Source organism: Pantherophis guttatus, chromosome 1 (assembly GCF_059756535.1).
Source record: "Pantherophis guttatus breed Tessera chromosome 1, ASM5975653v1, whole genome shotgun sequence".
Classification (NCBI taxonomy): Eukaryota; Metazoa; Chordata; class Lepidosauria; order Squamata; family Colubridae; genus Pantherophis; species Pantherophis guttatus.
In genome coordinates, this window is record NC_142063.1 from 107337889 (window position 1) to 107354695 (window position 16807).

At 40.2% G+C, this 16807-nt stretch overlaps 1 protein-coding gene across 9 annotated transcripts in view; it reads right to left on the reverse strand.

The window, feature by feature from the left end:
* The window catches only part of TSPAN4 (tetraspanin 4), a 727944-nt gene that overhangs the window by 288276 nt on the left and 422861 nt on the right, over positions 1 to 16807 (reverse strand). For 4 of the 9 annotated variants that reach the window (XM_034416828.2, XM_034416827.2, XM_087880446.1 and 1 more), the window contains one exon: positions 6326 to 6405. The exons of 1 other annotated variant lie outside the window; for it this stretch is intronic. In XM_034416828.2, coding sequence (XP_034272719.1) covers positions 6326 to 6388 — 63 coding nt within the window. In that variant the 5' untranslated portion in view covers positions 6389 to 6405. Of the gene's footprint in view, positions 1 to 6325; positions 7489 to 16807 lie in introns of those variants that run through there. 4 more of the 9 variants (XM_034416825.3, XM_034416829.3, XM_087880426.1 and 1 more) reach the window with 4 other exon arrangements.

A 16807-nucleotide genomic window follows, 5' to 3' on the forward strand; every position in this document is an offset into this window, starting at 1 on the left:
TTTTCAATTTTTTTTAAAAATGAGAAAGTGGTATTCTACTAAATCCTATTTTCCAGCATCCTCTCTGTTTCAAAGACTGCCTCTGGGTCCCCAGTGAACTCTGCTAGCTTTCTTAGAAAAATGGATAAAATGGAGCCTAGTCACTTGTTTAGGAGTGTGCCCACCTGCCCAGTAGAAGGACAAACAAGGGGAGTAGGAAGCCTCCTATGTGAGGAAAAAGATTAATGGGTTAGTCAACAACATTCCTGTAAATCAGTGCTTTTAAATGACTATATTTCCCACAACATCTGTGAGATAGTAACACCATCACAACAGTCATTTGGGGAAAACACCAGTCATTTGTCATTTGGTATGCTCTCAAATTTCCAAATGGGTCCACTATTCTCCAGAAGTTTACACTTCTGGTGTCAGACACACTACTGAAACAATTCATGTTTATCTCTGCTTTTGTTTCCATTTAAGTACCTTTATTGAAAGCTATCAGTGCAACATTACTGATGTCTTTGCCTACGTACAGACTGGGTTAGCCATTTTGAGGGAGAATCAACCATTCTTGAACTGGCAGCCTTCTGATTTGCAGAAAGGTTTGAACTGTATTGTTCCATTGCAACCTTCCCCAACCTGCTGTAATTCCCAGATGTTCTAGCAGAGGACTGTTCGAGGCAGAATTACTGCTATGTTTTAAGATTTGATAGCCTCTTTGAAACACTTTCTAACTAAATGATAGGCTGCAAGTCTGTAGTAAAATGACATATTTGCAAGGAGCTATCTCTGAGTTATGGAATAAGGGAAAAGAATCAGTATTCTATTCCCCAGGTACAACATGAGCTGAATCTCTAGGCACACTATTGGTCTTCCATTAACTACAGTGGCATTTTATACATCCAGGCAGGCCTGATTCTGTATCTAATGTACAACTGGGGGGCTGGCCTTATCTCACTTGTCTGGCTATCTTTCTAAGTGTTGCATCTTGCTACACTTTCCTTAATTTTCTGACTGCCAACAATCTCCTATAGCATATTTCTCCCCAACTTTGACCAGCAAAGATCTACTTTGGGATTATTCTTAGCAAAAGAACTGTTAATTTTCTAGCCAACACTTACAGGAAATTGCTATCTATACTCTATTTAGCTACACATAACCCATTACATGAAATGTGAATGTCCCCAAATTGGTAAGAATTGCAGTACTATATTTTATTTCAAAGATACTTAACCTAACCATTGACTGTTGACTTGAAGACTTTCCACTTCTAAATCTCCTTTACATGACACGCAAGTCATATACATTCAGTCATATCCCTACGCAAACGTATGCCATCAACAAAACAATTTGCCCTGCCATTGTTAATGCTGACCTGACAAAACAATCCCCAACAAAACAATTTGCCTTGCCATTGTTAATGCTGACCTGAAAAATACAACAAAGTTTACACTATGCTTTGTCTTGATTTCTCCAGAGAAATCCAAAGCATTGCTATATAAAGCATCACCATATAAGAAACAAAAACTAGAATCTGAAAGTAGAATGTTCCCTTACAATATGAAATGTTCATATTGTATAGTATTGCAGAAAAGGACCAGTTCCAGAGAAAACACTTACGGAATATTTTAAAAGAAAAGCAAATCTCCCAGCTATATATGACAGTTTTTGTGTGAAACCCATGCTGATGTCTGAAGTGTATATTGAGTATATTCTCAGCAACCATCCATCCAAAATATTGTTCTGGGCATATGTACATGTGTGTATGTGTGTGTGTGTACCAATGTATTCTGCTTTCAATCATCTTTTATGTCTCTGTTTCTTTCCTGCACCACATTTCCTTTTGGATAGTTGAGATTTCTTGGAACATACTCCATATGAATGTCATTGCCCATCTCCTAAAATGTCTAGAAAATCATTAACCCAACACTGAGTAAAACCATTTTCCATCATAACTGGTTAGAAATGTTTACTTTTAGGAAACCTGTCTTGGATCTAAACATAATTGAGCTAAGTATTCAGTTGCAATCTGATCGGCATAATTCAAACAAAATGTCCATTCCATCACCTCACATTTATCCTTGAGTCCAGCTGCTTCATTTTTTCCCCTATTTCCAAAATATAAGGACACACACACACACACACACACACACACACACACACCTCAATCCAGGGATGAAATGCTACCGATTCTCACCGGTTCAAGCGAACCTGTAGTGGTAAAAACTACCAGTTCAGGTGAACCGGTAGTTAAAAAAAGCTACCAGTTCATTTGAACTGGTATTTCTGATGATCAGCTGTGCTGCGTAGTTTATATTCGCTAGAAAGCAGGAAATCGTGCGGCACAGCTGTTTCCCCCCCTCGCTGTTCTACTTACCTTAGAAAAGGCTTCTTTTTCTGCGCAAAGTGTGTGTTTGGTGCGCACTGTGTATGCATGTGCGTGCAGCGTGCTTTTGGCGTGGGCAGTGAACCGGTGGCAATATGTGGAGGATTTCACCACTGCCTCAATCCCTACTGGTGCATGTTTCAGGCTTTGCGAATTGTCCCTTGGCATATGGGTGAAGTTGTTGTTTTCAAAATTAGAGGGGGATAAATACAGAAGAAGCAAAGAAACGTGTGTCTTTCCAATGAAAACATTGGAACTAGGCCAACGTATACAAATGGTCACTCCTGAATAGAATTAGTGAACTAGGTAGAGCAAGATATAGAAATGGAAATGGAAGTTCTATTGTCTTCCTACATGACATTAACTATGTACAAAAGTGCAAGTAGGCTTAAAATACTCTTCATTTTGAGTGAATAAGAGATGCATGATGGGCATAAGTGAGTACATGGTACTGTGAGAATATGGCAATACTGCTAGATTCTCCTAATGTGAAGGTCAGTTTGGCTTATTTGTTTGTTTACAGTCCAAAACCAATCATAAAAATACATACAGAGTCATTTGCTGAGATGGGAGGCTATAAAAATAAATGAATCAATCAAATAAATAAATAAATAAAATGATATACCATACATAGAGCTGCCTCGAGTTGCCACTTGGCAAGATGGGAACATATAAATTTAATAAATAAGATTGGGTGGGTGGGTGGCTGTTTGGATCGGTAGATAATAGGGTGGGGGTTGGAGAACTGAAACAGTTAGTAGTGCAAATAAAAGCACCAAACACCTTCTATAAGCCATAGCTATTAATACTGTAGAAAATTTGCAGCCTTGTTGAGAGGTATCTAGAAATTGATCATATCCAAGAAAAACTGTATCTTCAGGCGCATAAGAACAATTACATTTTTCCAACAGCTGCTAATAGCAGATCTGTTCACCATTGGGTGTACAATGGGCCCTTCAAGCTGTACACGTGACACATATTTAATCTCCATTTCACAACATAAACATTTTTGTTAAAAGGAGGCCAGCGTCTCTGCCTGTTGTCACTTTAATGCAGCATCTCTGAGCCAGACAGAAAAGTCTCCTGTGTGGAACATGTAAAATGTTTTTTTTTTAAAATTATCTAGAAACACTCCTGGAAGAGAAAGCATTTGCACCATAGTAGAGATGGAAGCTCTGAACGGAGCTTGCCCTAGATTCTTAAACATTGCTCAAACTACCAAAACATAAATCCAGTCCCTAAAAAAAGATAAAATTTTAAAAATTGAAATCTTTTTTTAATATATAGTATACTTCAAATATGGATTAGTATCACAGATAAATTCTTGTACGTTCCCTGATTATAACCTTGAGACATGGGCATCTCATCACACCACAGGGATCTTTCTGCCCAAGAGTTTGAGAAAAAGACGATACATCAAAGAGCTATGACTCTAGTTGTCGTTTTCAGGAAATACTACAGTAGCATTTCTTGAATTGGTTAAATTAAAAGGAAAACCCTTTGCAGCATTCACGTTGTAAGTCTGCATTTACATGCCGTAAAAAGCATGCCTTCTCTGCAGTGCAGGATTCACGGAAGAATTTCAGAGAATATCCTTTAAGTCTTTGCTGGGCATTATTTTTAAAAAGAAGGCTATCTTCATTCCATCTCACCCCCCCTGCATATGTAGTTCAATTGGTTGACTGAGCTCTCTATTCAGTAAGAGAGGGAGAAGACATGGTGGATGGAAAGGTCAACAAACCCGATTCTCTGTCTTTTCAAGAAGCTCTGGGACAAGCTGGCTACACACACCAGGACTCTAGCTGTGTCAGAGAATTGGGAGCTGGGAAACAGTCTGAGTGATGTTTTTTTTTTCAGCTTATCCAGAGTTTCCTTGTGTTTCAACAAAATCTATTAACAAGTGAATAAACGCTGAGGAACATACACATACACATTGAAACAAAAGAGGAAAATGCATTAGGGGGGGAAAGGGTGGAGACTCTGGGTCCATCTGAGCCTGACCTTTTTAAAGTCGGGCCCTGAAAACCCATTTATTTCAACTAGCTGGGCTGGCTTGAGTTAAATTTTAAATTGATTTTAAATTGGGTTGTTTTAATTTACGGCCAAAATATTTAATTATTTTAAACTGCTTTTAAATTTTGTATGTATTGTTTTTTATTTTGGCTGTTCACCGCCCTGAGTCCTATTTGGAGAAGGGCGGTATAGAAATAAGAACAAATAAATAAATAAATAAAGTAAGCAGCAATTCCACCACATTCCCTCCCTCCCAACAAGGCTCCAGCTGTTGTTGTTTTCTTGCCCCCCCTCGCCTCCCACCCCCCAATATTTGTATGTGCTTGAAATGTTTTGTTTGTGGCAAAAAGAAGAAAGATGACCTGTGTTAGTTTTCCATGCAAATATCATAATAGGGCCTTGTTTAGAAGCCCCACCAGTTTCTCCACCTTAAAATTTTTATTCTTTAAATTCTGAATACGGTGATGAGGAATAGTATAAGAAGTCTTTAACTTTGCTTCCTGAAAAGAAAAAAAAAACCTTTGAAAGAATGCTATACCTACTCAAGTAAACTGCACCTTCCAGAGTAAAGTTACCTTCAGTTATCTATTTTTCTACAAAAAAATAAGCTAGACAACTGTGTTAAGTGAAAAATTGTGAATTCTATGGGCAAAATTAATTAACATGCAATTAAATTAACAGCAATACAACTCCAGTTGCTTTAAAAAAAATTAATGTATTCTCCTATAATGTGTTCAAACAGAAGCTGGAAAGCCATCTGTTTGGGATTATTAATTTGGATTTCAACATTGAGAAGGGGATTGGGCTGGATGACTCCCTTCCAACTTTATGAATCTACAAGTCATGTATGTATGTATGTATGTATGTATGTATGTATGTATGTATGTACAGGAAACTGAATAAGTGGCACAGAAAGAAAGTTACTTTATAGTCAGGATTTTCAAATACTCTTTGGAAATGAAGGAATATGACATCTTATCACAGGACTGGAAGTTACTTACCAGGATGTGCAGTTCACATTTTGCCCAGTAAGTCTATTCCTGCGCTGTAAAGTCTCTTCTTACTGCAGAAAACCAGGTACTAGCTTGCTAATCTGTTAAATTCCACCTGCAGTATCACTAATATTGATGACTCTATCAGACACAAGGGCACATCTTATCTTCATATGCATTCCCACAATGTATACATTGATTCAGATTATTCCTGGTCATCACCACAGAATAGCATCAATTTGTGTCTTAGTATTTCAAGAACCATCTTTTAAAGAGACTATGCAAATCCGAGATTAGATACATGATCCACACAGCAATTAACAACACATTTGAGACTTGAGCAAGGGCACAAATTCATATGGAACAAGAAGTGCAATGAATTCCCAGCCTCAGGAACAGCATCTGAATATGCATGCAGCTTAACAAGACTGATGAAGAACACAGAAAAACAGAACAAAACAGGGACCAATATTTTCTTGGTCCTCACTAAGTCAAGCAACCTCAACAGGAAAAGCCAGATTGGTTCTACCATTATGCAGAGCAAAGGGGCAAATGAAGTGGCAGAACTCTGGACTGTACCACTTCATACTAAGGGTTGGGATTCTGTCTTTTAAAATGCTCCTTCCCATAAAAAGCTGTCGGCATGCAAGAAGCCAGGACACCTGCCAATTTCTTGCTAATGTGTTGGTGTTTTCTATGAATGGCTCTCTTTCTCTCTCACTCATGTGACAGAGCATTCAAAGGCATGAGATCCACCCCCACAGCCTCAAATGGTGTCGTCCAAAATTGTGTCACTTCAGTCTACAACTTCAGCATGCATGATGTATAATGCCTACAACCAGCTCCCATTTGTCCCCATTACTTGCTGCCCAAAAGTTGGAGAGGAAAACTATCCCCAGACTTGTTGAGACACCCAAGGGCTAAATAAACCCATGCACAGGTACATACTCACCCAGAAGAGCAAGTTGAAGACAAACATGAGGTACTTAATGCACTGCAGGCAGTTGTGAGCCATGCTGCACCTCTTCAGTTCTAGAAGAAAAATAAAGGAGAGATCCAAGTAAAAGACCACATACTTGTTCCCCTTGGGGGAGGTGTACTTAGCCTTGGTGGCCTTAGGACCCGGGTTGGTATGGAATCCAAAAAAAGAGTTACTTGCGGCTCCAAATTGGCCGCCGTACATGCTGCTGTAGCGACGGAAGGCGCCATTGGGAAAACTGTAATCCTTGCTGTCCACAGAAGGGCTCCTATGATAAGTTGATTCATCGGTGCTAGATCTGCGCATGGTGACGTCAAAAGTGTTCCAGAGTTAGTATTGACAAGAATCTTTGCAGTTTTGTTTGGTTGGGAAGGACAGGCTTTCCACAACTTCCTTAGTTGGCTCCCACCCACCCCCTAATGTTTTCTGCCAGCTGTTCTTTTGCCTGCCATGATTCTGTCAAGGAGTAAAGTGAGTTGCAAAAGCAGCCCCCTTGGCTAACACAAAACCCCTGCTCAGCCAGGAGTTAGGAAACCCCTGGGCTTACTTGTGGAGAAGTCTTCCCTGCACAGAAAACATCGTCTTTGGTGCCACAGTCTCCCCCTCCCCACAGTCAAAAGGGGGAGGAAAAGAGAGAGAGACCCAGGGAGAGCAATGGTCTGGTTTGCTTTTGCAAGGGAGAGCGACAGTCTTGCGGATTATCCCAAGTGCCATATAAAACCTTCAATCCACATTGCTCTTAAAAAGACACCAAAACTGTAAACCAGGGATGTTGCACAGCAAAGAGGCTAAGATTAGAGATTATCCCAACAGCAAGCAGCTCTCCTGCCCTGCTCCTCTCGGTCCCATCGCTCTGCCCGGAGATGGTGCAGTTCACTTTAAATGATTCCCCATCTCTCCTCGGACAGAGGAAGCCTAGGACAGACGGAAGAAGTAGAAGGTGCTTCATTCACGGCGCTGTCACTCTTGAGATTCCAATCCAGTCGTGCTCCCTCTCCGTGCTATTAACCCAGCCACAGCGCTCCAGCCTGTCCTTGCATCTGAAGTGGGAGGCAGGAGGAAAGACGCTCGCCTCACCGTATCTCATGAATGCCTGCTCAGCACTCTCTCCAGCTCAAGCCCCCTCCCCCAGCCAATCAAATGTACTCTCAGGCTCCTCTATTCCCCCCTTCACATCACCACCTTCTTTAAAATAAAACCCTCCCCTTAGCCTCTTCACAGCAAATCCAACATGAGCTGCTTTTAACCAATCAGGCTACAGGTGGGGAAGCTACCGTTCTGTGCCCAGAGTCCTGCCTCTTTAGGTAGCTTGCAGTCTCCCTTCATCCTGGGCAGAGGGGTACAGCAGAAGCAGCCTTTCTTTTCTTTTTCTTTTTAATCATCCCAGCTGACAGTGCCTGCTTGGATTTATAGCCCCTTCAGAAGAGGCTACAGAATTGATGGCTGCTCTAAGGGTAATTGCTCCTAAAAGCAAGGAGCCAATGAATTTCCTGCAAGCATGTTGGTTTGGGGATGAGAAATTCCTAAGTTTTCTTGGATTTCTTTCTTTGTTTGTTTGTTTGCACTCTTATCTGGGATGCCTGCACTGACACCGTGGACAGTTTCCTCTTTTGCTTTTGCATGCATCTCATCTGACACAACATTCAGTTGCTTGTACGGAAAAGTTGGATCTCTTCCCTCTCCCCCAGATTCCAAGCACTTCACATTCAGGGCTAACTGCGTCCTAGAAATTTGAGTCCTAGCAATTGTTTCTGGAAAGGGTAGGTATCTTGCTCTCTGCATCCGGGGCATTCCATCTTGATATGTGGGTTATAATGATGAAAACACTGAATTAAGCCTAAGGAGACCCACATTCCCATCTCTGCTATGAAGTCGCGAGGAAACTCATGCCAGTTATTCTTTCTCAGGTTAGCATACTTTGGGAGGGGGAGAGTGAAGGAAAGAGAATGGGGTGGGAGTGCCTGGAGAAAGGTCAAATTGTCAGTGTGTCAAATCAATAAAATGACAATTGGAATGCTAAGGTTAATTCAAGCACCAAGTTGATCCAACCTCAGTTCCCATTGACTAGTAATAAGGACAATGGCCAGTGCACTGAGAAGTTCTAATAAAACAAATTGGTGGTTTTGTCCTTTATGTATGGAAGAATAAACATTTCTGCTATTTCTGCCTTGGATAGCCTCTGCATCAGACCACAGAGCCCTCATTCATGCTATTATGAGGATCTACTTTCCCTACTGCTTCACATAGCAAGTCATAGTGATTGTTCACTTTTTTTAAAAAAAAAAGAAAATTCATAGCCATAGCAATGCTGAGGATCTCTGCAGCTGGAATGTAAGACAACAATCTGCTGCCTGCCACAACAGTATGTGTTGTTCAATCTTCTCATTTCATAACAAGTACTGCTACTCCTGGGACTCTGGTGTTCACTTGCAGCTTTCCTTGTTAGTTCCACAAACTGCACTGAATTACATCTCCCATCATCCCCAGCCAGCCAATATGCTAGCTGTCATTCAAACCTCATAGTCAGAGAGAATGCCATGTTAGGAAAGTCGAATGAAAATCTCCATTCAGAAGTTGAAGAACACTTCAATATTTGAGACTTGAAACAGAGCATGAGAAAGCAGTGCAATTGAAGCAAGCCATCGGAAATTAAAAATGGAAACTAATACATGAACTATATTCATGTATTAGGAAACACAGAAGTAGTTGCAAAGCACTAAATGGACTCCCATTTTCCTGCATCCCTCTACCACACATCTTTTTAGATTTGTTGTGAAGGACTGAGGAAAAGCCATGGCAAAAGACTTGCAAGGTGCTTAGAACAGATAATTGCTCAGAAGCTTGTTTCGTGAACAGGTGTGCATAACTTGGCGGGGGGATGGGACTCATAATTTGCTGTGAATTTTCTTCATCTGTGAACCTCTGGAATTGGCAGCAGCACAAATAGTGTTCTGCACCTACTTCACTGCCATGACATTGTCAGCTCAAGATTTCCCCTCTGTTGGCTTACTTTAGTGCACAAAGGAACTGGGTAAGGCTAGTCTAGAGTAAAGAAGGACCAGGGGTGACATGATAGCAATATTCCAGTATTTGAGGGCTGCCACAAAAAAGAGGGTGTCAACTTATTTTCCAAAGCACCAGATGGCAAGATAAGAAACAATGGATGGAAACTAATCAAGGAGACAAGCAACCTGGAATTGAGGAGAAACTTCCTAACCATGAGAACAATTAATCAGTGGAACAGCGTGCCTTCAGAAATTGTCGGTGCTCCATCACTGGAGGCTTTTCAGAAGAAATGGACAGCCACTTGTCTCAAATTGTACAGGGTCTCCTGTTTGAGCAGGGCATTGGACTAGAATGCACTTCTCTGTGGGAGCACCTGCCATTTGGAACGAGCTCCCCCCGGAGATACGGAGGATCACTGAGCTGCGCGTTTTCCGCCGTGCCCTCAAAACATTCCTATTCCAGCAGGCCGGCCTGGCTTAACCTCTTTTTTAAACTGTTTTTTAAATTTTTTAAATTTTAAATTTGTCGTATAAAATTGGGGTTTTTAAATTTTGTTTTCTGAGCCAAATTATTTAATTGTATTTTAATGGGTTTTTTTAACATTTGTATTACATGTATTTTATCTTTTGGCTGTTCACCGCCCTGAGTCCTTCGGGAGTAGGGCGGTATATAAATTCAATAAATAATAATAATAAAATAATAATAGAAGACCTCCAAGGCCCCTTTCAGCTCTATTCTGACTGACTGACTGACTGACTGACTGACTGACTGACTGACTGACTGACTGACTGACTGACTGACAATGTGAATGCACACACATCACAAGTTTTCATCTGACTTTGGCCCACTATCTTCAAGCAGAAATCAGTGATTCCAGAATCTCAATCTACAAAGACTTTATTTTTTTTTCAGATGGGGAGGAGTCAGATAAGGTTCCAAGAATATCAGACTGACAAGAAAAGCAGCTCTGGATTTAAACAGTTCAAAGTCCTAATGGATGCTGCCAGCTCCTCAGGACCAAGAATCACTTACTTAACACATGCAGCTTATGAAATGTATCATCATCAGATGGAAGAGGTGACTGGTTAGCAATTTAAACACTTTCTGGAGAAAGATAATACCATATACAAAAGATGTTTTCCTGCCAAAGTCATCTTTCTTGGGGAAACATCAGGAACACTATTCAATTAAACAGGAAAAAGAAAAAACTTGAATGGCTGATATTGCAAGCCTCTCTCTGCAAGGTCACCTCTGCAAGCTATCCACTTACTCGAACTACACCAAATGTATAAACATGACAGGCTATAATCTCTTTTCTCTTTCAGTGTGCCATATGGGCTTAGCAAACACAAGCATCCACAGTGATTCTAATTCTAATGCCATTCTTAATTGTATATGCAGAATAATGAGTATTGAAAAAGTTCCTTATTAAACCTTACACATGTAGCACTTGTTCAGCCAAACGATGCTAGTGAAAAGTTCCTCGATGGCCTCTAGCCGAATTTGAATAGAAAATGCAACTTCATAAATGGATGCCTTTTTAATGAGTATCCTGGCTAGGTGGCTCAGTGGCTAAGACACTGAGCTTGTCAATCAGAAAGGTCAGCAGTTCGGCGGTTCGAATCCCTAGTACAGGTCTCCTGCGTGAGCAGGGGGTTGGACTAGATGACCTTCAAGGTCCCTTCCAACTATGTTACTGTTAAATGAGTCTCTTGCTCTCTGTGCACATCAGGACGTTAGCCTGCAAGCAACATATGGGTTTATGTTGTGCCATAAACCTCACCATTCTCAGGCTAATCTTCCCAGAGGGATTGTTGTTCTAAATGTAAGGCAGAGAGTGGGGAGATGTACTCTATCCTCTGAGTATATTACAAGAAAGCACGGATAAAAACAAATTTCCCACATTTAGGGAGGTTCACTTATGGAGAATTGTTCCCTATATTATTTAGCCATCCATTGGTTCCGGGATTGCATCTTTAAAAAGGGAATTGTCGACAACATTGTTTAAGTCAGATATAAAGAGGATTATTACATCTAATGAGGAAGAAAAGCCTTTGTCAATTCTATGTTAAAGAATCCAGCATCACTCCCCCTTGAAAAACCACAATAATAAAGAGAACAAAGGATCAGAAAAACAGGTCATGTTTGAAATATAACAGATTTAAATTAATTAATTAAAATTTAAAAATGATGAAAGTCATTTTTTTATTTTTTTTGCTCAAAAGAATCTCTTTGTCAAACATTTCCATATTTTGGCTGCTAGTTACAATGTTGATATCATTTATATGCTGGCTAGCATACGTGTCAATGCATCCTCTGATGTGGAAGACTCCGTTGAAGTTCAAAGCATCAGCCATTCAAACATACACAAGCAATACAAGCACTAACGCCGCCTAGGACAAAGCACTCAATCAGGCACAAAAATCAGTGTTAGTTTCCCGAAGGTATGGTATATTGAGATGGCAGCCATTTTCAAAGAATCTTAAAAGCAGAGGTTTTAAGGGGAGGGAGGTGAAGGAATGGATTTCAAACAAATAGCTTGTACAAGAAATAACATGCTACACAGTTGTGCACAATTTTTATTGTCCATCCAATACTGTCTTAAAACAGTCTGATTCAAAATGAACTATGCTTCTTCTAAACTGGAGTTAGGGAGGGGGTAGGACAGAAAAGAGAGAAAAGGAAATTCATGGGTAGAGTTTAGATTTCAAGTATGACGCATGGAAAAGTAACATATTTCCCCGAAAATAAGACCCTGTCTTATATTTTTTGAATCCTGAAATAAGCGCTTGGCCTTATTGCCATGCACTCAAAAGCCCAATTGGGCTTATTATCAGGGGATGTCTTATTTTGGGGGAAACAGGGTAGATAAATTGCTAACTTAAGCCAAGTCAGGATATTTGCACACAAGTGACACTAAAATACTCTTTTCTCTATTTGCTGACTTAGTCACTTACTTTTTCTCTCTGAAAAACTGACAAACTGCTGACATAAAATATGTTTAATGAATCCACAAACCCTGCTACAAAATGAAACAAAAAAAACTTTCCTTCCTGTATATGAAGAAGGATCTACATTGTGAAATAAATAGCCAAGGGCTGAGTTCACAAATGCTAAGTGTATGCTTCAATCATGGGTGACCAAACAATCATAATGGTCAGATTCAAACATAATAGTAAGCCATCAGGCAATAACTTAAAAACCATAATGGCCGGGTTACTGCAATCTAGTAATCCAAAGTCTAACAAGCTGCATTATGTTTTAATACTTTGTTCGAAAATACCCATAACACTCCTAAGAGAATATACTTAACAGCCCAGATATTTACTCACATATAAACTCTACATATGTTACAGCCTCATAGTCTTGATTTTACATACAAAATGCCTATATCAAATGGAATATAGGACAAGATTAGAAACGTTGAGCTCACATATTCCCCTAAGGCAGAGGTGTCAAACTCAAGACCCGCGGGGTGCTTAGATCTGGCCCGCGGGGCCAATCTGGAAACAGTGAAGGACCAGCCCATGATGCCTCTGCCAGCAAAAATGGAGCTCCGTTTTCAATGGCAGAGGGTTGTAGGAGGCCGTCGCAACTGAAAATGGAGCTCAGGAGCCTGTTTTACCTGGCACAGCGCTTGGGCCACCACAGGTGTCCCCAACATGAGTGACATCGAGCTGGCCATGCCCATCCTGGCCATGCCCATCCCAGCCCCCTGATGTCAAATACAACCCTGATTCGGCCCTCAATGAAATCGAGTTTTATACCCCTGCCCTAAGGCATGTTGTAACTGGTTTTTGGCTTGGGTAATATATGAGCCCAGCAATTATGGCTTACAAATTTATAAAATTAAATAAGCACAGTCATATTCAAGAAATCATGATTAAACAAATCTTGCTTAATTCAATGAGTGAATCAGGCATATAAGTTTGATCTAATTAAATTATGGGTCATTGAGTGGGTTATTAGCCTTGGTACAGAAGTCCTTACTCTTGAAAAGAGCTCTTAAAGGTTAAACTCTATTAACACCAATTTCTCCATCAGATCCATTTGTATTGCAATCAATTCTCCTTCAAATTAATTTCATAAATATCCACTGCAGCTCGTTCTTATTTTAGAACTTTGTAATTAACTTGTTGTGAGGAATGTGGTGGCTCAGTGGCTAAAATGCTGAGCTTGTCGATCGAAAGGTCGTCAGTTCAGTGGTTCGAATCCTTAGTGCTGCGTAATGGGGTGAGCTCCCATTACTTGTCCCAGCTTCTGCTAACCTAGCAGTTTGAAAGCACGTAAAAAATGCAAATAGAAAAATAGGGACCACCTTTGGTGGGAAGATAACAGCGTTCCATGCGCCTTTGGCATTTAGTCATGCCGGCCACATGACTATGGAGATGTCTTCGGACAGCGCTGGCTCTTCAGCTTTGAAATAGAGATGAGCTCCCCTAGAGTCGGGAACGACTAGCACATATGTGTGAAGGGAACCTTTATCTTTACCTTTACCTTTACCTAATTAACATGTTCTGACAATTATATCAAGCATCTGATCCATTCTGTCCAAATTCTTAGCTAAAAAATATTCAAAAATTTGCACAAAGGATTTCTGTTCCATTTTTTTTTTATCCTCTGACTCTAGTCTCTAGATTTCAAGGTCTCCTTATCATAAAAAAAACCAAGAACAATCTCCATTTTTTTCATGAAAAAAATTCTAAATATTTCAAAGCTATAATTCCAAATCCTTCTGTCCCTTGATCCATTATTAACTTTCCAAAATCCAAATACTATGCCCCTTTTTGCTCCATGATACCAAAAAAAATTCATATTTTCAAAACTTTAGAAATTAAATTCACACTATCATCTTTTAAAGAGAAGCAAATTAGCCAATGAATGTGGCAGAACCTTGTCAGTCCGAAGGGTTTTAATCACTCTAATATGCAAAGATTTTTTTTAACAAATTCAAATGTGATTGAGATATAAGGGTTGGTTTAAGTGTAGTGTCCATAAAGATTCCTTTGCAAGTTTGAGCTTGATGTAAATCCCAACTCTCATAAACCTATAATAAAAATGCCAGTTACCATAGTCTACTCATGAGGAGCATCTGGAGCAGTGGTGGGATTCAAAATTTTTTACTACCGGTTCTGTGGGCATGGCTTGGTGGGTGTGGCATGGCGTTGTGGTGTGGCAGGGAAAGGATACTGTAAAATCTCCATTCCCACCCCACTCCAGGGGAAGGATACTGCAAAATCCCCATTCCCTCCCCACCCCACTAACCTGCTTTCCAGCTCTGTTCTCCTGTGCAGGGGAACAAAAGAAGACCCAGACAATCAGCTGGGACTCAGAAGACAGAGAATAGATAGGGGCAGGGCCAGTCAGGTGGTATTTGTCTGTTCTCTGAACTACTCAAAATTTCTGCTACCGGTTCTGCAGAACTGGTCAGAACCTGCTGAAACCCACCTCTGATCTGGAGTAATGTAGTTAACCTCAATGATCTGCAGAGATTATCCTAATTTGGATCCAGCATCTAGAGACGATTCTCTTGGTAAACCTGTCTTGCTAGCTAATAAAAACCAGCAATCTGTCTACTCACTGTGGCACATACAGGAAGTCTCTTCTTAAAATTATTTTCAAAACATAGCTGGAATTCTTTTTCTGCCAGATATCTCTGGAGCTATCTATATGAACAGTGGTGGGTTGCCCATGCTTCGGACTGGTTCTATAGAACCGGTAGTAAAACTGGCAGGAGGCTCCGCCCACTGACCCTGACATCATGAGAAGCGATCTGTGCATGCTCAGAATCTTCTGTGCATGCGCAGAAGCAAGGCACGTGTGTGAGCGAAGCGAGCACGTGCACACAATCCCGTTGCGAACCAGTAGTAAAGGTAAGTAGAACCCACCCCTGCATATGAAATCAAAGTTGGTCCTCTCTTAAATAATGCTTTAGTTTGCCTCACACGCTATATAAGTATTACATGCAGACTTCCATGGCTTTCTGTACATATACATCCTGCTTGGGAGACCATTTGCTCCAAAAATTATAACATGTTAAATAAATACATCATCCCCATATAAATTGTATTTGCTTTATTTTCTAAAGGGCACAAAGTAAAAATGCATTTTAAAAAACTTGTTTCTTGGAAAATATTTCTGATGAACTGCTTTAAGTAGGTAGATTGCATTCATATTAACCTCAGTTGTAGCTTTCCTGGCAGAAAACAAATAGGTTTTTCACATCTGCAAGAGGGCATTATGTAGAAGGAGTATAGAAATTATTCTTAAAGTGTCAGGCAGAAGTGTGATGAAAGAAAAATGCAACCCTATAAGCAAAAAAAAAAAAAAAAAAAAAAGCCTACTGTATCTATGGGACAAGATTTGGATTAAAAAGTAGGTGGTTAAAAAGTTAAGCGTAGCTCCCATAATTTCTCTTCTCAGCCTCAAATTCCATTCTTCCTGAAATGACTTTTCTTATCTTGTGTAACAATTTGGATATATTTATGTACAGAAAGTTCTACATCTTGTATGGACAGCCAGGCTTCTTATTTGATTGTGAAAATACTGTCTATTAACAGTTTTTCTTTTTGAACATAATCTTTTTAAAAATCCTATTTTCTTGCCTCCCACTGTGATTTTATTTGATGTTTACCTCTCTCTTCTTTCTTTTCTAAATTCACTTGAGCTAGTATTTCAGCTCTTTACATATGCATCTTGAGCTGAAAGCAAAAACTTCAGGGTCTTTGGTATCACGTTTGTCTTCTTTGAGGAAGAATGTGTATATGTATATTAGGGTTGTTCTTTCCAGTTTAATGTGACTAAAGCAAAATTTCTATCCCTTGACTTTTATCACTGGGGCAGTCATGAGGGGATAGACAGACAGTAGTTCAGAATAGAGAAATAATGTTCAGAACAGGAACAGCAATGGTGAATGAATGTTTTTCAGAGGGGGTATAATGGTATATGGGAATGACCTTGGGAGGTAGGGCAAGGAAGGAAATAGTCAGATAAAAGGCACCTGAGCCCACAGCAAGAATGTGGGTGGTACAAGAAGACAAGAAGAGACTCTTCCTAGTTTCTTGGGCTGTAAAGGCAAGATTTACTTTCAGTTTTGCAAAAATGAAGTAGAATTAGTTCATCTGGTCATGTTTCCTGTCTGGTTTACCTCAAAAGGATGACAGGGAATGATGCTGCCAGCCTTGAAGAAGGCATTTGTGCCCCTCCCACACTTAAAAAGCCATCTCATGACCCAATCATTCTAGATAACTATTGGCCATTTTTCGGTCAAATCTTTCTTGGTAAGATTGGTTGGGTTCCAGTTGCCAAGGAGCTTGGATCAGACAATTTATCAGGATCCTTTTCAGTCAAGTTCCATACCATGGCGCAGTAGTTAGAGTGCAGTACTGCAGGCTACTTCAGCCTGCAGTTCAGCAGTTCAAATCTCACTGGCTCAAGGTTGACTCAGCC